General features: G+C 33.3%; 1 protein-coding gene across 4 annotated transcripts in view; it reads left to right on the top strand.

The window, feature by feature from the left end:
- Trpm (Transient receptor potential cation channel, subfamily M) overlaps positions 1–24,156 on the top strand; it is a 245,845-nt gene that overhangs the window by 18,214 nt on the left and 203,475 nt on the right. For 2 of the 4 annotated variants that reach the window (XM_076411943.1, XM_076411941.1), the window contains exon 1: positions 20,243–20,416. In XM_076411943.1, coding sequence (XP_076268058.1) covers positions 20,258–20,416 — 159 coding nt within the window. In that variant the 5' untranslated portion in view covers positions 20,243–20,257. Of the gene's footprint in view, positions 1–2,240; positions 2,344–11,947; positions 11,984–20,242; positions 20,417–24,156 lie in introns of those variants that run through there. The other 2 variants (XM_076411942.1, XM_076411944.1) reach the window with 2 other exon arrangements.

Raw genomic sequence — 24,156 nt, 5'->3', positions numbered from 1 at the left:
AGGAGGTTCTATGTTCGGCTGTACATATATATTTTTTAATGTATGTTCGCCGATTTCTGCGTCAATTGTAGGCCAATTTTCAAAATTATTTTTTTATTAGAAAAAGTTTACTTCCGAGGTGGTCCCATTGGAAGCAAATCAGAATCCGTTGCGGTGAGGGGCGGGGGGTTTCAAGGGAAACGCTCAAATTTCAAAGGCACATACATAGTTCTCACACATTTCTTTATCTAAAACAATCAGATATTTCTGTATAATGTTATTGCTGTGCTGATGTAACGGAAAATCGGAAGTCGTTCAGTGCAAGAGCCATTCAGTTTGCTTTTTAACCACTAACTATAGCATATAAGAGCTCGTAGAAATATTGTTAACAACTGCTTCTATGGTGTGATGGTTAAAGAGTTTAGCTTCCAAATGGAGCTCGCGGGTTCGATTCTCGTCGGGGGCAATTATTTTTTGTTGTTGTTTAGTTAGAACATTTGTCAAATCACCTAGACTAACATAGGTAGCCGACCCCGGGTCCTAAATAATCCCAAATGCCAAACCCGATCAAAAGCTTGTGAAACATCTAGGAATATTGCAGGGCAGTATTTCTTTTCGTCAAACAATACAATAATATAACATAACATTACTACAGTTCCCTGGAAAATGTATTACATGTATAATCCTAGTTTCTATGAAAAGATTTAAAAATTGTGTATGAAATAAATACGTATTTCTAAGCATTGTTTTATTAAATACACATCACAAACAAAGAACAATCTTTCTGCCTATCAATATTTGCTATTTCATCATCCTTCAAGACATAAAATATTTAACAACAAATGTTATCTGTAAGCACCATTATAATACATTTTCTGTTTTTTTATGATTTAACTATTTTAATGCAATAGATGGAATACTGGAGTCATTGACAAGAAAGGGAGTGATTTGGATATGTTGAATACACTCAATATAAACACTTGGGCTGGATTGTACAAAAATATAGTTTCATAGTATTAATAATGTGCAAATGTTACAATCAAAACTGAAATCTGCCTCTTCCTTACTAATACTTCGCTTCGTTTTGGTTTCGAAACTGGAACACCGTTACAGTCTGGCATCTGCAAGCTTAAGGTCTTTCAACATCAATGCAAACTCTACATCGAGATAGTGTCGGAAATGAAATCATTTGTTTAAGATGCGACAATCGCATGCGAATGAGGAGCGTTTTGCATCTTTAACATTCAAATTCGAACATTTCATCGAATTCTGACACATGTGTCCACTTAAGCACATTCATCACCGTAAATACCATAAAATTTTCAATATGTCTGCGCTGAAATTTCCCTTTTCATAAATAAACAAGCAAAATATAACAAAAACGACCTTTTGGAATCTCCATTTTCAAAGAGGCTGGATTGGAAATATCGAAGTAGCAATGTGAAAAAAGGAACGGAATAATGAATATATAAATCGTGTTTTATTATTCGGAAAGTAACACTGACACAATATCATAAAAACAATTGGTTTATTTCTATTTCATTCCAAAATTGAAACAAAATTGACTTCATCGTAAGAAGGAATGGAGTAATGATCACTAAATATTTGTATCCTATTTTCTCAGTCAATTTTTATCAACTAGTCAACCATCGCCATTTCTAAATAAAATAAGGATTTTGTTTATCGTTGGAACTTCAATTAAAGAAATTTTAACAGTCATGAACAAACATCAAGAGACGTAGAAAAGCGATAAAGTCGATCACAAAAAGACGAAATATTGCCAAGATAGCATAACATAAATGCAGTCTAAATTATTTTTCTATTTATCAGTCGAAATGTTTTTTTAACCTTATTAAATTAATAAATAATCTTCCAGTGTTTAAATATTACTACATGTAAATCTATGTAAGCAAAAATTGGGCACATTATTTTAAAGGTCGTGGTTAGGACGCCAAAGCCAGAACGTTAAAAATCAGTTGAATAAATCTAATAGAACCTAAAATTGTAACTAAAAGTACACGACTGAAACAGTCGATAATAAAAAGTAGACAATTCCCAAAAGTCGATAGTCGTTTTCAGTCGATAGTTTCCAACGCTTATATTTCCAATATTATATGTATGAACTGTTACCTTTCAAACACACGTATCTTTACTGACTAAATATTACTAGGGATATGTGGTTTTGATGTCCCTAACCTAATATTTTATCTATAAATCACAGTGTGCGACTTAATTATGAGCTGACTCTATAATCTTTTTAGAGCCACAACAAGAGGTTGGTTACTGAAACAATGGTAGCAACGATATTATCCTGTGAGGTTACACGTAGTCAACATGAAGAAGTCCAAGCTACACAACAAAACGGTAAGCAATATTATTGGTGTTTTCTATAAAACTTCATTTTATGCTAGTAGCGGATCCAGATGTTAAGAGGCTCAAACTGACAACAAATAAACTTGACAATATTTTAGTCCGCCAGTTAATCTTTGGTGTAAGCTCTATTATAAAAGCTCTTTTAGTATTTATATTTTAGTGATAACTGGTGTAAACCCACCTTTAGACCCAACAATCACTTTATGATCCAACCTGGACACTGAATCCGCTACTATATGATGTCTGAGCCCAGAAAATATTAATAGCTTTTGTAGAGAGATAGAGTTTTTGTTTAAATTATAAAACAGGTCTCCTAGACCAACCATTATTTTATTCCTAACAAGTTATAGCTAGTTTAATAAACTAATTAGTTATTAGGTAAAGGTAAAATAATTCTTTCATCCCTGTTCATAAAACTAAACTCCTCCTACCCTATTAGACCGATATTGATGGATTTTTTTTCGTGTATTTATGTGGATTTGATAATGGTTTAGATTCACAACCGAACCTGGTAGGGGCGCTGCGATAGTGTTCCAGAATTTTTAAATATTTATCACAACATAACAGGTCAATTGAAGAGTCCTCGGCCTACCATAGTAAAACACATTTTTTGAGAAAAAATTTTTTTTGTTCAACATAACTCCCTTCAAGGGTGATACACTGATTATAGCGACCCTCCAACTTTTCGATAGCATTTTTGTAGTATGATTTGTCCTTTGCTTTAAAATGGGTCTCAGTTTAGTCGATCACCTCTTCATTCGACGAAAATTTCTTCCCAGTGGGCATTCTTTTGAAATCTCAGAGCAGGAAATAGTCGCTGGGGGGCATATCTGGAGAATACGTTGGATGAGGAAGCCATTCGAAGCCTAATTCATGGATTTTTGCCGTCGTTTTCACTGACTTGTGACACGGTGCATTGTCTTGGTCAAGCAGCACTTTGACGTGGTTTGTGGTCAAAAGTGAGCTCGCGCGGCAACTACTTTGTGCAGAGCCAAATATTCGTGATTGATATGATGTACACGTTCAGTTGATATCTTTAGTGTCTCCTATTTCATTCAATTTTAATTTACGGTCATTCAAAATCATTTTGTGGATTTTTTGAATGTTTTCGTCGGTAACAACCTCTTTTGGGCGTCCACTGCCTTCACCGTCTTCGGTGGTCATTTCCCCACATCTAAACTTAGCATACTAATCCCTGATGGTTGATTTTCCGGGGGCAGTATCCGGAAACTCGGTATCAAGCCAAGTTTTTGCTTCAACTGTATAGTTTCCCTTCAAAAAGCAATATTTTATCAACACGCGAAATTCCTTTTTATCCATTTTTTTTACAATAACAAAAGTTGCTTCACTCAAAATGCTATAATTCACAAACTAATGATCCGACAGCTGTCAAATTTATACACGCATCTTTTAAGTGTTAAGACTAACTAAAAAACATTTGGATTTAATTCTAGTAGCTCCATCTATGTGTCAGGCCGGAGGCTTTTCAATTGACCTGTTATAGCCGGGAACCGCATGGTTACAATCCATCAGCGTTGCCAACCTCTAACTTTGATGTAGGTGAATGCGTGGTGGCCTAAAGGGTTATAGCGGCCGCTACACCATCTACAAGATAGCGAGACAGGATTAGCTGATTCTATTCAGCGATAAATTTAAGCCGTCGCTGCACAAGGAGTTTTTCCAGTATTATATTCGTAATATATTGTTGTTGTAACTTTCGTAGGCGCCATGGTAAGGTCGTTGCTATTATCTAAGGTTGACAACGTACAATCAGCCATTTTCTTTAACGCACAGTCATCGTAAATTACGCGACGACGTTGTCGCTCGCGAACAATTCGATTTTTTTGTGGTTTAATCATTTCATCGCGGCTATTTCTCGCAAAGAAATCCGTACGAAGCTAATTTCCAACGCGACAACGGCGGCCGCAATAAATCGAAAAAGTTTACGGATTATATCGCGCCCTCCAAAAACCGGTAAATTCGTTGCAAGGAAACTTTTAAGAACAATAATGGCATCCGCAAATCTTCCGGTGAAGGTGCCGGCGCCATTTCGGACCCCGTACGAAGCTGCAGTAAATGTCGATGGTTCTTTGGAGGATTTTCCTGTTTATTATCGGCCGTAAAAAGATGCCGTTAAATGTACATTTACATTTCGACGGTGGTGTTGTATTGTTTCAATTTTGTCTGGTTCATTAACATTGTAAATTTCGTTCGCCTATTTTGTTTATAAGTTAATAGGTTGGGGAAAAGTGTTTTTGTGTAGGGCTAATTTTAAACCCAGGGCGTAAAATAAAAAGGATATGTAATAAAACAATTTGACATCTCAAATAAATAAAAACGGAGATCAGAATAAATGAAAATATCCAAAAGGCACAAAATAAATAAGGCAAATTGTTATATTGCAAATTGGCAGGTCTGAAAACATAATGAAAACCTACCCTAGCAAACAATTTTCAAAGAAATTAAATTCAAGATATACATGAAATATAATAGGGATCGAAGTTTGTCACGACAGATACCTCTAATATCAAGTAATATTGAAATATAACGGTATTGACAGTTATATAGTGGCAGTTAAAAGTACAGATAATTAATTATGATGGCAGATCATAGCACCGGTTAATAATAGTATGAATAAATAAATGTACCGACAACTACTAATAATGGATGGTAATAGTAACATCAGTAACAAAGAATGACAATGTTAGTCCATAGTAGTCAATAACATTGACGGAAAATCAAAACAGGTAACAGACAAGAACAATAACTGATAACAGTGATAACACGTCAACTGAAAAGTCCCCGGCCTGGCACATAGATGGTGCTACTAGAATTAAATCCATGTTTTTTAGTTAGCCCTAACCCTCAAAAGATGCGTGTATAAATTTGACAGCTATCGGATCATTAGTTTGTGAATTATAGCATTTTGAGTGAAGCAACTTTTGTTATTGTTAAAAAATGGATAAAAAGGAATTTCGTTGTGTTGATAAAATATTGCTTTTTGAAGGGAAAAAATACAGTTGAAGCAAAAACTTGGCTTGATGCCGAGTGTGCGGACACTTCCCCAAGAAAATCAACCATCAATGATTGGTATGCTAAGTTTAGACATGGTGAAATGAGCAACGAAGACGGTGAACGCAGGTGGACGCCCAAAACAGGTTGTTACTGACGAAAACATTAAAAATATCCACAAAATGATTTTGAATGACCGTAAATTGAAATTGAATGAAATTGCAGATACTCTAAAGATATCAACTGAACGTGTACATCATATCATTCATGAATATTTGGATATGAGAGAGCTCTGTGCAAAATTTGTGCCGCGCGAGCTTACTTTTGACCAAAAACAACGACTTGTTGATGATTCAGAACAGTGTTTTAAGATGATCAAGCGGAATAAACCCGAGTTTTTGTGTCGATATGTGACAATGGTAGAAATATGGCTCTATCATTTCACTCCGAAGTCCAGTTGACAGTCATCCGAGTGGACTGCACATGATGAACAAGCTCCAAAGCGTGGGAAAATGCAACAGTCAAGCTGGCAAGGTTATGGCGGTCTGTATTTTGGGATGCGCCTGGAATAATTTTCATTGTCTACCTTGTAAAAGGAACAGCGACTATTACATAGCGTTATTGGACCGTTTGAAGGACGAAATCGCCGAAAAACGGCTGCATTTGAAGAAAAAGAAAGTGCTGCTTCACCAAGACAATGCACCATGTCACAAGTCAGTTAAAACGATGGCAAAAATCCATGGATTGGGCTTCGAATTTCTTCTTTATCGATTGTATTCTCCAGACCTGGCCCCCGGCGACTATTTCCTGTTCTCAGATCTCAAAATAATTGTCGCTGGGAAGACATTTTCATCGAATGAAGAGGCGATGACCGAAACTGAGGCCTATTTTGAAGCAAAGGGCATATCGTACTACAAAAATGGTATCAAAAAATTGGATAGTCCCTATAATCAGTGTATCACCCTTGACGGGAATTATGTTGAATAAGAAAAAAGTAATTTTGCCAAAAAATGTGTTTTACTATAGTAGGCCGGGGACTTTTCAATTGATCTGTTATGCCCTGCTAGGATGACGTATAATATGTGCACACGAGAGGGTACCAGCTTCTATCCTAACACTAATAATAATGGACGTGCAATGAGATCAATGGAAACAGGAGCACGATATCGTGCCACTAGGGTTAGTAGTACTCGTTAGGGTAAAGCCAAACTATCTAATATATAACTTATAAATAACTAAATAAATAAATATGAATGTGATACTCCGAATATGATAAAAATACAGCGTGTACAAGGAAAAAAGCCAAAAGTAAACACGCTAGATACGCTATATATCACCAAGAGCCGCCAGGAACCGCCTTTGGCGGCGTTTATGTATACTTCAGATTGTCAATAAATCACAATTACCCAACAAACAGTTTAATTAATAATTACGTTAATTGATGGAAATCATAAACTATGCTAAGATGTAGCTTGACATGTGCACACGGTACGAAGGGATGGTAATGCATGAGATATCAGCTTATACCCAAACACTAACAATAACGGACGTGTAATGAGATTAAGAAAAGCAGATGCGCGAGATGAGCAGATCCTACCTCTAAAGTTAATAGGCATCGCGAGGGTAATGTCGAAATCTCAAATATATATATAAATAAGCAATGCACTTTTGCTATTACGCACTCACTTCTCCAGCCCCAGCTATGATGACCGTACAATGTGCACAAGGGAAAAAGTAAGGAGCCACACGTAAGGAGAAATATACGAATAAGTAAGAAAATAGGAATTCGCTCTGCGATACTGTTGATTTCAGGCGATATTCTATGATTTCTTCGTATATCTACAAGGCTTTGAACAACAGAGTGACTCTTCTTTAATTTAATTATTACTGTCCCTTTTATGTCCCTTTTTTATGCAACAGAACAAGTACTATTTTCCAATTTGGTGCGAGTGATTCTTCTTTCCATATCCTATTGTCAAATTCCATCTCCAATCTCTTTTTTATCTGTCTATTAGTTACAAGATTCTTCTGGTCTGCAAACTTCTCAAATTTCTTCGGGCCATGTTGTTTATTTTTCTTTTTCTACGCTCGATTTGTTCATTTGACGGCTGTAGCTTTCCGTATTTGTACAGAAGTCAAAAAGCTGTTTGTGTGATTTGAAATTGATTGAAGTACATTTGACGAAGTGGAGTTTGGCGTATCATTAAGTTTAGAGACCGCAAGAAGAGTCAGGAACATTATTAAGCTGCAAAAAGTGTCTGGAGACACCATGCGACACTTCTAGAGAGCTTTCTTACAAATATTTAAACAATCAACGATTAAAAACACAAATTTCTATTTATGATTTCAAATTGGCTGTGTTCAGTGTGGATTCAGATGGATTTAGATGAAAATAAATCATTTATTGACAGTTTTTTCTTGTTTTTTATTGTATTGAGATATTTCAGATGTTTTATTAACCGATCTGAATATTTGACTATAGTTGCGACTGTTTCCATTGATATATATTATCATTCATAATATAAATAATTTAATTTTCAGAATTCCTCGTTCACTAGATAGCCAGAACTGTTTATATTCAAAAGTTGTAGTAGCATCGATTAATAGCAAATTGGTAATGTCAATTATATTTTTACACTTCAACATTTTATGGAGGAATGTATTTGGTGTGGAAACTTTTTAGTGGGTGATATGGATTGATGATGATAACTAATTATCGTTAGTCAGATATTTGATTTTATTCTAATTATAGATATTATTAACAAGAGTTCTAGAGTATCAACGCTATCTTATCTGAATTATTAATGATCAGACAGATCTAACATCTTGTCAAGAATTATCAAGACTGGAGATCAACAATATTTTCTCATTTGAATCTTCAGAACTTATTAACGAATTTAGCATATATTTTTTCTGAATTTTCTTTTCAATCGCTAGAATTTTTACTTATTGTCATTACCAGAATATCCAGTATTTAAGTATTAAGTTGTGCCAAATGTACAGTTTTTCAAAATTTAATTCAAATTTGTTCTATTGTATCCAATCATGATAGATGATCATTTTGGTTTTTCTCCGAGTTTTTTATGCGTTTTGTTGTTTGTTTCGAACCAATTAATAAAAGATTTCTCATTATAACGGGCTTATTATTTTCGCGTTCTAATATACTCTGAAAAGTAGCTGGTTGTTAATACTACATGGAACAATTACATTGTGTTCTCAATGAACTAAATTAGTAGGCGGTGACGAATGCCGACGCTTTTTTGTTTCACTGCTCGAGATAAATTAACCAAATAACAGCACAAGGGACCATCATTTCTTGGCCTAGTAAGCTGCGTCAATTAAGAGTATAGTATTTTCTGGTGAATATTATTTCCTGTTGATGAAAAATTAATTGTTTTATTTAGTAGTGAATTTAATCAGATCTTGTCTGTTTCATTCCTCACGTTGGGAGTACAAATTAATTCGATCTGTTGGTAGTAATCAGAATGAGCAATATCTGGTGGATACAGCGGTGTGGGATAGTGGGTAGATAATATGAAATATATGAAAGGGTTTAGAAAACAAAACTATTAATTTAGTTGAAAGTTTAGGGTTTAGGTGTTTACATTATGTGACCGTTATTTATTGGCTATATAAAAATGTGAAAAATACAAATGATAAAACGGATGGCAGCGGTGTTACCTGGAGACGAGGCTTGGGCAGTCGATGGTGGCACGTCTAAACCAAACGAAGGTTCAGCACTGAACGGCCGAAATACCCTTCAATAACATCCAAGATATACGTCTCGGGGTTGCCGCCAGCTATTCGTTGTCGGGTTCTAGTTGGCGCTGCTGGCACCCCGCCCGTGTTCAACATCTGGGATTAGAATCTAGGTATTTTGTAGACCGTTATTCCACGATGTAAAATTCGACATGCCTCAAGGTCGCTACAAAAGTATTATGTTATTTAACAGAAAGAAAAAACGACTAGCTGAACGGCGATACAAAGTGTCACTGAGGGTAAAAACAAACCAACCCGTCTCACTTGTTCACCATTTAAGTAGTCAAAAAAAAATAGATAGCCGGATAGTCTGGGTAGTATTATATAAAAAATTATATTAGGCCTTTACAAATATTTTTAAGGCGAACGATAACTTGTGGTTCTGTTTTTCACTATGCACCCATATATCCGCTCACTATTACGGAAGTTTCCAAAGTTTTCCAAGTTTGTGTAGTCCATTTGGGATGATTCTTTGGCTGCCTACAGACCGAGCCAACGAAAGCCAACGCATGAGTTTGTTGGGATATTTCTAGTTCTGTTTGGACGGTTTGACGACGGCCAACGAAAGTTTATTGGCATTCGCTTGCAATCTGTAGAGGGTCGGTAACACCAAAAGAAATTAAAGGAATCAACGAATGCGGTGCGGACGGTAGGTAATGATAATCGCCGCCGCCATTGAGAAATACGGATTCACGCCCAACGAACGTCGAATGAAGATGTCTTCAGACTTAAACAAATCATTTTAACAAAAGAACCATAAAAACACAGTTAACAAAATAAGAATATTTAACACGTAAGTTTATAAATTTTTTAAGTTTGTTGAAAGAAACGCTTTCAACAAAAGCTTTGTTGAAAAAAATTTAACCGAAGTTCAAATATCCAGTAACTCCATCAAATATAAACACACGCACTCTATGATTTCTTATCTTCTAGAACAGTCTCCTGAAAGCTGAATATGTCAAATTTAGCTTTGCTGCCAAATTTAAACTTCAAGCCACCTAGTCGCAAATGAACAAACTAAAACACCGTTTCACATACGCCCATATAATATACCCTTCTGAATTCTCAATATTTTGTGTTTCATCCAAGGCCACCGAATGTTTGGTCTCCAACGCCGAATCTCATTCGTTGCCCTTCGTTGGTTCGGTCTGTACGCAGCATTTGACCCTAGGGATTTTTATCTAGCTCAGTAGATGGTCGGTAGGTTTTTTTAGTCTTTTTTTGATAACATTGATAGGAATAGACTGATCGATAAGCATACTTTTTGTCAGATAAATGTTTCATACCTACTCATAGTTTTTTGAATTAACTGTTTTTAACAATTTCGTAAATACCTTTTTATTAGTAGTACCGTTGCCATAACTTCTACAGAAATTCGATGCATTTCAGGTATACTTTCTTCCAATTAAATCAGAAAAGCTGCTACAAATGGTATTTAATTAATAGACAATTTAATATAATCAATTGAAAAGTCACCAGCCTGATACATTGACGAATATTTGGGTATGAGAAAGCTCTGTGCAAAGTGGGTGCCGCGCGAGCTCACTTTTGATCATAAAAGACGACGAGTTGATGATTCGGAGCAGTGTTTGAAGATAATGAAGCGTAATATACCCGAGATATGTGACAATGGATGAAACATGGTTCCATCATTTCACTCCGAAGTCCAATAGAGAGTCATCCGAGTGGTCCGCACACGATAAACCCACTACAAAGCGTGGGAAAACGCAACAGTCGGCTGGCAAGGTTATGGCATCTGTATTTTGGGATGCGCATGGAATAATTTTCATTAACTACCTTGAAAAAGGAAGGACCATCAACAGCGACTATTACATAGCGTTATTGGGCCGTTTGAAGGACTAAATCGCCGAAAAACGGCCGCATTTGAAGAAAAAGAAAGTGCTGCTTCACCAAGACAACGCACCGTGTCACTACAGTGAAAACGATGGCAAAAATCTATGAATTGGGCTTCGAATTGCTTGTTCATCTACCGTATTCTCCAGATCTGGCCCCCAGCGACTATTTTTTGTTCTCAGGTCTCAAAAGAATGCTCGCTGGGAAGAAATTTTTGTCGAATGAAGAGGTGATCGCTGAAACTGAGACCTATTTTGAAGCAAAGGACAAATCGAACTACAAAAATGGTACCGAAAGGTTGGAGGGTCGCTATAATCATTGTATCACCCTTGAAGGGAATTATGTTGAATAAAAAAAACTAATTTTGTGAAAAAAATGTGTTATACTATGGTAGGCTGGGGACTTTTCACTTGACCTGTTATAAATAGACTACAGGAAAAACAGAGGTTTTGTATGAACTCCATCATATAAACTAAGTGCTAATGACAAGTGAACGTCCGAGCTCTCTGAAATGACCAAAATCACTATGTAATATAAAAAGACAGATCTAATTTGTACTTCTAACGGTATTATATTTCGATCTACAGTGTAGGTATAGGCTTTTCTCTCTCTTTTCTTTCTTAATAATTTGTTTTTATTAAAACATAAACCGCATAATAAAATATATAAATTATTTAGTAAAATAGAATATATTTCAGCCAGCAGTAAACTTACAGGGATAAACCTTCGCCAATTTAGTCGATGGTTGATTCTATTAGCCTTTTTGACTTCAAAATCATAAAATATTCTCATTTTCCGTTACTTCTACATTTCAGGAACCTGGTGCTTCGTTTTATGTGTAAGGTTTTTGTAAGGAGTGTTGTTTTATAATAAAATGTATGAACCATAGTTACTAGAGCATATAAGTAATGAGGGGACACAAATAAAACCCCCATATATTTTTATGATACTGACCTGGCTTATTTTTCAGCACTCCTATCAGTATCTGGAGAAGCCCAGAGCGAAAGTAAGTGATATGCGACTATTAGCCAACTTGATCTTTAGTGATAGCTTTTGTTTTACTCTCGCTCCTGTTTTATGCCTTCTTCTACATACATGGCCAGCTTAATTCTTCATATATTCTGTTTTTTTTTGTTTCTTCGCTATATAAATACCTTATACGATTCTGCGCTAACGTTACATTCATCATATTTTATTTGGTTCCTGTTGACATTCATTTCGGCACGACATGAGAAGTTTTTCTTAAGACAATGCAAAGACTTCTTGTGCGTCTCGTTCGTTTTTGTAGGTTAGGCGACTTTGACAGGATCATGTTTTTGTTGTTTTTTTTTTGGCGCGGCCAACATTGACAGAGTTTTGTTTTCATGTCTATATTTATTCAGGAATTGTCTGTAAGTATTGTAGGTTGTATAACATCAATAGTGGCATGTTTCATACGTATAAAGTGTTATTATGTACATAAATTATATGCGTAGGGTAAAGTATTTTTTCCGTTTATTTGAATGTGCTCCTAGCAGTATCTAGGTCACTTAGAATAGCGTTTTTTTTTTCGAAAACGACGAGAACGCACGAAATCGCCGAAAATGTTAAGTGGTGGCGTAGTGAGGCAACTTTAGGCAACTAAAATTACTATTAGGTTGTGTATTTTAGGGACTGTTATTCTAGAATTTGTTATCATTGATTTTTTTTTGACAATATATATTTATGTCTTGTTTTTACCTCTACAGCGAAGCTGGTTGATAGGTCCTTCATTCCTAATTAGTAATGATGTTTCTAATTAGTGATCAAATGTTTTAGTTTAAAGTAGTGATGATGGATGAATTCATTAATTAAATTATTATATACTTGCATATATTTTGATTAGCGATATGCATTGATCAAAACATATGGTATTAAGGTGAACAACTGTTAAACAACATAACCTAACTGTTAAATTCAATAGTTTGAGTTAGGGATGCCGAAAAATATCGATATTTTTGTAAACAGATATTTTTCGATATTTTTTCAATATTATAAAAACCATTACATTATTTTTAATATACCAATTGTTTTGATACTTAATTATAAGCGTTTGTTAAAAATATCGATATATGTTGCAATGAATTATCGATATTTTGTTTTCTCCTATGTTTCGATATTTCTCTCATCCCTAGTTTGAGTTATTAGATTTTATTATTGAGTTATTTATCGAATGCAAACGCTGATCTATAAACGTCCAAATTGTTTATAATTTTATTGTTTAATTTGAAAGAATATGTGGATGGCTTTTCTGGACTTTTTGCCGTTACTTTTTTTTTTGTGGCAAGCAATAAAAGGGCCATGTTGAAATTTTTCGAAATATAATTTCCAGTCAATTTCTCTTGGATCTTTCTCATTGTATTTACAACTGCTATTCAGTTTTTCAGACCGAAAACCACAGTTGGTATAAGGCGGAATAACATCACCAAAAGTGCCGACGTCTTTGTTGGCCTCACTAAATGGAAAAATGTTATTTTATGTAGATAAATGTCAAAACCATCCAGTTTAACAGTTTGGTTAAGTTGTTGAGCCATTTTTACCACTAAGTATTACTGATAAAAATATAAGGCTCTCAATATAACAGATTGACAAATAAAAAAAATAATTAAGACATGGAAGAAATTCTTAAAGTTGCACCACAAGGCGTTTGCTGTATATCCAGCAATATATTAGATATTATATTATAATTGATGTATTATTTGTAATATTAAAAAAAACAGGGTTGCCTAAACAATATCGATTTTTATGGCCTTTATATTGTTTTTATTTTCAAAAAAATATCGATAATAGGATTATTGAAGGAGAATATTAAATTTTTATTCTGAGATATCCTCTTCAAGTGAAATTTTCGTTGAAAAATAAGGTTGGTGTGAAGATATAGCGATATTTTTTAAAATATCGATAACAGTAATGGGTTCATCCGGTCTCCTAGATATTGGCTGATTTCACCTATCATGGGATATAGCATGTGTTATGTTATACAATGGGTGTTAATTTACAGTAATATATTTAATAATACAAATTACTTTGCCAACATATGGTAATATTTTAATATATTTACTTTCATAATGACTTTTGTGCGTGTAAATAGTCGACCAGATCTGTTCGTCACATTTACGTGCAATCCAAAGTGAGATGACATTAAAATTTTGACGGAATTGAGAGCATCACTTATGGCTTTGGAACAAAAGAGAAACTTTATTTACATCTCTGGTCTTTTATACAATTTTGAACAGCCTCGATACAAACTACAACGCCTTCCGCTTATTCTGCTTCTTCTTTTCTACACTGGTTTTTGTATCGATATAAAGCATATATTTAACATACATCGCCATGATATTACTACACATGTGTTCAAACATCAGTTAAAACCGTTGATAAACTAGTTTACACATTACGGATATGAAAAATGACGTTTGAACAGGACGTCTGCCGAGTCTTGCCCTGGAGTGACAAGTTGGACCGGGTTATGTGGGACCAACACACTAAACCGAAACCGCCTCACAGTTGACCCCTGTGAATCACTACTGCTACTGCATTAAATTTGGGGATATGGCACCCGCTGATCGGGCAGCCGTTATTGGGCACGAGGGCCCGGCTATTGATTCGCGAACCTGAGTTAACACACAACTGGGTACTGTTGTATGAGGGCAAAAGTTATGACTGTAGCAACGGATGAGGTCGTTTCAGCCTGGAAAAGGGGGGAGCTTGGCGGTGACGCGGTGCTAAGCTCCCAGCATGTCGACCAGCTCGCGAACAAGCTCGTTTTCAGAAGAACTTGAGCTGAGTTGTTGTTTGTAGAATGATTGAGATATGAAGTGCTTGATTTCTGGAGTGTCAGTTTCCCTATGAATTTGATTATTTCTGACAAACCATGGAGCGTTTAATATTCTCCTGAGGAGCTTATTTTGGAAAACTTGAAGCCGTTTGACCTGGATCTGCCGAGTCTGCTAGTATTCATATATTTTATGTCATTTAGGTCATCATACATATCGAATAGTAATATAACGAGACAACAATACACCACTTCGCTAAAACCGCAATTAAATTGTATAATTGACTGCGTTATTAAGAGATGAAAGAACTGTTTCTTTCGATCTGCGTTGGGCATCTATTAATAATCGTGGAGCAATGACATTGCGTCTTCATTCAGTTCGATTAGTTAGCGTTGGCGAGAGAGCGTTGTTTTTTTTTATTTGACAGCGTGTACTAAATTGAGCGAACAACAAATACGAGCAGCAACCGTTCAACAGTTCGAAGCCTAATACGCTTTTTTTTATTTAAGCCAATTTCGCTTCTTACTCACGTTGTTTTGTAAATCGATTGATAAATATTGATGATATTTATTTTCGTGTTTGTTAATGAAAAGTAGATGTTTATTTCTTTCCATTCATTGAGTTTTTATACGATCCATTATTCTTCAACGGGTTATATTAGTTAAAAAGATTGTATAACTATAGTCTTTCAAAGTTTATTTGTGTATGCGCCATCAAGATGCTTAATGTATTTCCTTCTCATTTTATTCTAGTTAAAAAGAGACACAATGCTGTCTGATTAGTTCGAACACGTAAACGAATGATGTCAGAGTGGCCCGGTTCTCAGACGTAAATTCTTGAAAGGGGTTATAACTCTAATCTATAAACTATTGTGGCTGTATAATTAACTATAGTTTTTAGATGTACTATAATGTTAAAATAAATTATGTTTGATAACATTTTTGTTCATTTATTTAGATTATAATTTTGTTGCATGTCAAAGCCAAACTGAACTAAACCTCAGAAATCTCGATGACGCATATACAAATAAACTTTGAATAGAGTATAGATTAAATAATTTTTTTAAATGTTGTGATTGTAGGATTCTCCTTCCTTTGACGCTCTGTTCCTTTGAGCTCATCAAATGTGTTACTGATTACACGTCTGAGGATCCGTACAGGGCATTGTTGTTTTACATTTCTTAAGAGGGTTAATGTCGCATAAAAACTTGAAAAAATCGATTTTTTATATATTTCTTGAGCTTTGCCTTCAAAAAATTTAAATTTTACGATTAATTAGCAATACTTATCGCTACGTAACCAACGAAGAGCTGCACGATGACCTCGGAATCAAATGGATACACGAAGTGATCCAAGATTTCGCATTAAAACATAATAATATGTTGCTAAATCGCAGCAACGTGGAACCAATACAGCTACTGAATAACACGCAGGAAATCAGAAGATTCAAGTGAACCAAACCACATGAACTTGTTTAGTCGATAATTGTATTCTTAACTTTAGCTTAAATAGTTAAGTTTTATTTTAATTTGTGAAATACATACTCGCCTTACTCGTGTATTAATGCAAGTACAACAAAACAATAGTGCTAAATTAATTTGTAAATTAGGATTGTACTGAGCATATCTAATGTAAGATTATTTGAAGAAATATCCATGCCATGATATGCGATTGCATACTAACTGGGTTTTTAGAAGCTTTGTTATGAGCTGGATTTTATTTTGTAACCACATATTATAGTACCGACACAGTACATTATATCTAATCGTCGTACTACGTACTACCTGAATAAAAATCGTAAATCTGCTTCCAAAGCATTGTTTTATTGTGATTTGATTTACAGCAGCTATAAAATTAATTAATTCTTATAATACAATGTTAAGACATTCTCATGAGCGCTAAAATTAACATTAAACGATTTTAAACGAAAGAATTTCAATTGATAATAGTGATGTGCTTATAGAACGAAAACGATTGGCATTTTTATACCACTCAAATCTTACTTAGGTGCATCAACAATATTAGTAAGTCAATGCCAGTATTGTTTGGTATTAGTTATGCTACTTACATTTGTGAAAATATTTGCAGTGACCGTTTATTGATTAATAAATTATTACTATCTAAAAAGAACACGAAATGATAAAAGTTATAATTAAAGTTAAACAAGCAAAATATTTCATACTCATAATAATGTAAATAACTTTAATATATGTGTAAAACTACTATGAGTGTAATAAATACTAATATACATTTCCTAATAATGGTAATTATAGTACATCTATATCAGCATTATATAATGCTTTGATGTATGAGATATGAATTGGAGTGACGTCATTAAGCTCAATATCAAATAACTGCTCTTAATTGGACTAGTTAGTGGGAAGATATTCCAACTTGACTTAAACTAAGAAGAACTAAGGATCAGTTTATTAGTCGTGCAAGAAGGTTACTAAATCATAGCAAATGGAAGCAATACAACTATTGAATAACGTGCATGAAGTCAGGAGATTGAAGCGAACCTGTATATGCATAACTTTTGCTTATGTTGTACAGTTTTTTAATTTAAGAAATACAGACATCTGTATATTGATGGTATTAAGATTGGTAAGGAAGAAAACACCTTCTTTCTCAGCTACAAAATATTAGACAGCAGAATTTTATCATGACTGTATAAGCGTTGTACAAGATTAAGATCATCTAAACAAAATTATGTGAATGATTTGTGAGTTAGTTTTAATTTATTAAAAGGATATATAGAGAAGGCTCACGCCAAATCTCAATTAAATATATTCAGGATAACTTGAGATGTCGATTGTGTCCGAAAAAAATAGTTTCGAGAAAAACCCTTTAAAGTGCCGTTTTTAGATACCTCGTTATTAAAACAGCTACGTATTAGAAAATAATTTAAATTTTGAAAAATTATTCTCAGAGCGCATTCTTAAATTTAATTTAACCAAAACCAAACTAAACTGATTGTTCAGTTTTCAGATGGAGTCGTGATGCCTTCACAACTTTTGCAGTTTTTTATTGAGAATTTTTTTTTTTGAAGAAAACTGTGAGTGATGTCTTTGGACAATAAAATGAATACATCATGTTTTCTCAACCAATCTACCGCAATTTGTGATGGCTTATCAAACAAGTATGTGGTTTAGCAGTGTCATGTCACACCTTTTTATTATTCACATCACGTCATGAAAATCATTTGTTTGATCAACAGGTTGTTGCTGATAGTCAATTTACAAATGGCTTCATCAACCAACTTTTGGGATATGCTATATGTGGAAGAAGAATCTTTTTCAGAACATTGTTTTTCAACAACCATCTCTAAATCAGGAATATCGCCAAACATAGTGACGCTGTGTGTATGTGATGGTACTGGAATATAATGATCTATGAGCAAATATGTCTGTGTTGGGAATTATCTATGTTTAAGTTGCTATGGAATTATATATATCCAGTATCATCACATACACACAGTTTCACTATCTTAGGCGATATTGCTGAACTAGTGGATAAACTATCGGATCCAGTACACTGTCTTGTGGAACTTCTGAATATATTGGATATAAAACAGTGAGTTCATAGTCTTGATTTACAGTGGAATGTCTATCTGTCAGATAAGATTTTAGTACCTGAAAATGTGGATGAGTGAGGAATTTCTTTAATTTAACCTGCAACCCTCTGAGCCATGTTCTATCAAAAACCTGAGATATGTCCAGGAATGGAGTAATGGAATGTAGCTAAACAATATATTTTAATATTTAAGTCCATATTTATTTTACAAATCTACTTCTTCTATAGTCCCGTGCTTACTACGAAACCCAAATTGATGCTCTGGAATAATATTTCTTGCTTCTGTTATGTTATGAAATCTCTTGAGGTTTATCTTCCAACTCAAAAACTTCGAGATTATTGGTACTAAACTTATAGGCAGATAGTTTGAGGATCATTATTATTTTTGCTACTTTTCGTATGCTGGGAAATCAATTAATTCGTAATATTTAAATGAGACTGACTCTGATAGTTCTTCTGAAATTATTCCGTGAGCTTTTTTACAATTTATCTTTCTCATTATTGTTTGTTTAACTTCTATCACTGTAATTGTTCAGGTGGAAGGTTCATTTTTAATGGTGAATTTATGAATTTTATCATTAGATAAATCAGACTGGAAAGGCTTAAATACGTTTTTGAAGAGATTTGTGAAAATGCCAACCTTTTTATTGCTTCTTGTCCAGTCACTGTCATTTTTAATAGGCAGGTTATACCGTTGGGACCTCTTCAATACATAGTATAAAACAAAGTCGCCTTTTCTGTCCCTATATCCCTATGTGCGCTTAAATCTTTAAAACTACGCAACGGATTTTGATGCGGTTTTTTTTCAATAGATAGAGTGGTTCAAGAGGAAGGTTTATATGTATAATACATGCATAATATACTAAGGCAACATTGCTAATTTTAGAGGTTTCTAACGTGATGTCGTAAATTAACCTATTTTTTTAGGCTTATTTAGCAATTAGCAAAAACGCTGCCTAACCCTACGAGTTAGATCAAATTAATGTACTACAGTATTGTACACCATAAAAAGGTCTACAAAAAAGTCCGCGATGGTATATGTTTATCTTTTAGGGATAACCCACATTAACCATTTTTATTGTTTACTTTTTACGTGAGAAAATGGCTTATTTACGAAGCTATTTTAAGCAATACGGCATTAATCCTTATCGAATTAAGTACCTTAAATACAGTGTGCAATTAATATAGATCAATATGGTTTCTTACAGCATGTAAATTAAACAAATATTTTCGGAGATATTACAAATTTAAAATTTGCGTTTAAAAATGTGTAATGTAATAAAAATTGTATGAATTTAGATATTCCAAAGATAGCAGGAAATCTTCATAGTAAGTATAGGGGAAGAGGAATTGTTTTACTCCAAATTTAATGCGTGCAGGCCAAGGGCAGTAATGAATGAACCAAAAATACTGGATCGATTTTAATCATGTTTTCATTGAGTGACATAGGCATATATATTTTATGCCCGTGCAAAGTCGGAGCGGGCCGCTATGTTTTTATATACAACGTTCATATTTTTTCTGTAGTGTATTTAATTTAGTATCAGCATTGCACCCGTGCGAAGCCGGAACGGGTCGCTACTAAGATATATTATTATTTGTATTATCATAGTTCCATCAACATAACCATTGGCCGATTATTTCAAGATTTTTTTATATAATCTTCTTTTTGCCAAGTATCGACATCTGTTAACTTGAGACTAATAATCAAACGAATCGTTATTCCGTCTTTTCACTCATATTGTATCAGCGGTTGTATAACAAACACCTTTAGCTTATCGTAAGATAACCTCCGTCTGAATTGTTTGACAATAGCCTCTGTGTGTTGACATAATTTTATCATTTAATTTACATTTTCGCACTAGTATTCTTAGCAGTTCCTATATTTTCGTGCAGTCGGAAAACTTCCATGTCATGTGTTACGTGCTGTGTGACTACTTCAATCTTAGCGCGGCAAAAATGACGGTGTCCAAAGGAGAATGTTTCGGTTTCGCTTCCAAACTGGGAGGCAGCTTCATGGATATACATACCAAGCAGTTATGGAGCAAGAAGAATAAAACCAACAAGGAGGAGGTGATTTAAAATTGTTTAGAATAGAATTTAATAATTAGTTTAAACTGTCTACCGTATCTATGACTGTATGTGTCGTATATTTTCGCTCTGTTTTTTTTCGTTAAGTTGGCAAAATCCTAAATGGTGTTTATGTCAGAATGCAAGACAATAGCATCAATATTTAGTGGACTCATTAAAATTTGTTTGCATTCATTCAGGAACAAGGGTGTATCGTTGACTTTTCACAAGGACGAAAATGTCGGCAAATAAGTTAAATTTTGCTTTATAATAATTGTGTTTATTTATTCAATTTTTGTGACCTTCTTGCTGTGGGTTAATTATTACTAATATATATGAATTATATCAGCATCATCTTACGAATATACAAATAATGGACAAAATAATATAAACTCCTGACATACGCAAAATAATTATTTATTAATAAGGTGCTAACTTTGGGTTTCTCCCACTGTTTCCTTTCGTCGATGTTTTTTTGATTCATGATTGATTTTGATTTCACTCTTTTGCAAGCAAGGGGTCTGATCAAGGGGGAGGCAAGCCCCTTTTGACGTTTGAGTGGTCACACATTTCACCATTCGTTTGTTTTCCGTAATAATTCAAATATGGACTGAACTAACTAACTGAAATATAATTTGATATATACTATATTTCTATAATATATATGTATTCTGTCTATTTCCTTTAAATCATTAAAAAAATATGTTGAGTTGAATGGTAGTCTAATACATCTTAATTATATAGTTATATATATATATATATATATATATATATATATATATATATATATATATATATATATATAGTATAAAACAAAGTCGCCTTTTCTGTCCCTATATCCCTATGTGCGCTTAAATCTTTAAAACTACGCAACGGATTTTGACGCGGTTTTTTTCAATAGATAGAGTGACTCAAGAGGAAGGTTTATATGTATAATACATGCATAATATACTAAGGCAACATTGCTAATTTTATAGGTTTCTAACGTGATGTCGTAAATTAACCTATTTTTTAGGCTTATTTAGCAATTAGCAAAAACGCTGCCTAATCCTACGAGTTAGATCAAATTAATGTACTACAGTATTGTACACCATAAAAAGGTCTACAAAAAAGTCCGCGATGGTATATGTTTATCTTTTAGGGATAACCCACATTAACGATTTTTATTGTTTACTTTTTACGTGAGAAAATGGCTTATTTACGAAGCTATTTTAAGCAATACGGCATTAATCCTTATCGAATTAAGTACCTTAAATACAGTGTGCAATTAATATAGATCAATATGGTTCCTTACAGCATGTAAATTAAACAAATATTTTCGGAGATATTACAAATTTAAAATTTGCGTTTAAAAATGTGTAATGTAATAAAAATTGTATGAATTTAGATATTCCAAAGATAGCAGGAAATCTTCATAGTAAGTATAGGGGAAGAGGAATTGTTTTACTCCAAATTTAATGCGTGCAGGCCAAGGGCAGTAATGAATGAACCAAAAATACTGGATCGATTTTAATCATGTTTTCATTGAGTGACATAGGCATATATATTTTATGCCCGTGCAAAGTCGGAGCGGGCCGCTATGTTTTTATATACAACGTTCATATTTTTTCTGCAGTGTATTTAATTTAGTATCAGCATTGCACCCGTGCGAAACCGGGGCGGGTCGCTAGTATATATATATATATATATATATATATATATATATATATATATATATATATATATATATATATATATATATATATATGCAATGCAGCATATATTGTCCACAAATGGGTGGATTTCTGTATATGGATTTGATCTATATCTACAAAAAAACACCACCCGTTTTAGGTTCTACTACTATCTGAGAGGTAAAGAAAATTGCCTCATATAATCGTGAAAATTTGCATTTTTTTCAATTTCTATGTTTTTTGTTGTAATTTCCTTTCAAATTCGCAAAATGATGAAAATTATAGCAACTATAAAGAATAACTCTAAGAATTAAACGCATTTTATACAAACTTTTATTTTTAAATTATATACAATGCAAAGGGTATTTTTGAAAAATCGGTGTAATGCCTGAATTATCGTAAAACATATTTTCTTTCATGCCAAAATGCCTATATAACGAGAGTTTTTCATATGGCATAACTTTTTTATGTTACTTCGGCGCAGTTTTGTCTCTTTGTATTGAAAATGACAGCAAAATTAATATATTGCGCTTTAATCCCAATAAACATTCTTTTGAAGTTCACGCACAGAAGACGTTTTCATATTCAAATAGGCTATTCAAGTACTTTTATTCCATTCAATTGAGATGACTTGAACCCTCTCTCATAAATCATTCAAATAATTTTGTTTAAATGATCTTAATCTCGTACAACGCATATGTAGTCATGATAAAATTCTGCTGGCTAACATTTTATAGCTGAGAAAGGGGTTTTCTTCCTTACCAATCACTGAACATGCGTTTATTGACTTTATTACACCTTACATTATATATGCTTAGTAAAATTTTAATTTACAAACTAATTTATTGCTATGGTTCTGTTGTACTTTCATCAATATACAGATGCATGTATTTCTCTGTACAACTTAAACAAATGTTACACATACACAGGTTTGCTTCCATCTTTTGACTTCATGCACGTTATTCAGTAGATATATTGCTTCCAGTCTCTTATTTTAGGTAAAATTGGAAAATCTTCCGACTGACTAGTCCAGTTAAAACCATTTATTTGATTTTGAGTTTAATGACGTTACTCCAATTCATGTCTCATTCTTTTTGTCAATAATAATTACTGGTTTCATAATGTAATTATCTTTTTCCTAATATTTTATTAACTCTAAATACTAATAAAAATAGAAAGCATTATATAACAGTGATGTTGATATACTATAATTACTATTATTATAAAGTGTATATTAGTATTAATTTTTCTCACATTAGTTTTGCAAGTGTATTAAAAATTATTTATATTATTATGAGTTTGAAATATATTGCTTGTTCTACTTTAATTATTACTTTTCGTATTCTGTTTAGATAGTAATAATTTTTTAATCAATAAACAGCCACTGCAAATATTTTCACAAATGTTAGTAGCACAACTAATACCAAACAATACTGGCATTGACTTACTAACATTATTGATACACTTAAGTAAGATTTGAATGGTATAAAAATGCCAATCGTTTTTGTTCTATAAGTACATCACTATTATCAGTTGTAATTCTTTCGTTTATAATCGTTTAATGTTAATTTTAGTGCTCATGAGAATTTATTAACATGGTATTATAATAATTAATTAATTTTATAGCAGCTGTAAATCAAATCACAATAAAACAATGCTTTGGAAGCAGATTTACGATTTTTATTCAGGTAGTACGTAGTACGACGATTAGATATGATCTAAATAATAACTATGCCATGAACTATAATGCTTATAACTGGAATAGAATAACAATAATTCTTTATTTTTTACTGTGTCGGTACTATATTATGTGATTACAAAATAAAATTTAGCTCATTAAAAATTTTTTAAAAACCCATTTAATATACAATCGTATACAATGGCATAGATATTTCTTTATTTAATTACCACTTACATTAGATATGCTTAATACAATCTTAATTTACAAATTAATTTATCACCACTGTTCTGTTGTACTTGCATCAAATTACAATGATTAATTCATCAGTATGTATTTCCCAAATTAAAATAAAACTAAACTACTTAAGCTAAAGTTAAGAATACAATTAA

Source organism: Rhynchophorus ferrugineus, unplaced genomic scaffold (genome assembly GCF_030347505.1).
Source record: "Rhynchophorus ferrugineus isolate W39M unplaced genomic scaffold, kcgeb_rfMv2 rfM8, whole genome shotgun sequence".
Lineage (NCBI taxonomy): Eukaryota > Metazoa > Arthropoda > Insecta > Coleoptera > Curculionidae > Rhynchophorus > Rhynchophorus ferrugineus.
The sequence above is the reverse complement of the archived record's forward strand: the minus strand, read 5'-3'. Positions and strand labels throughout refer to the sequence as shown.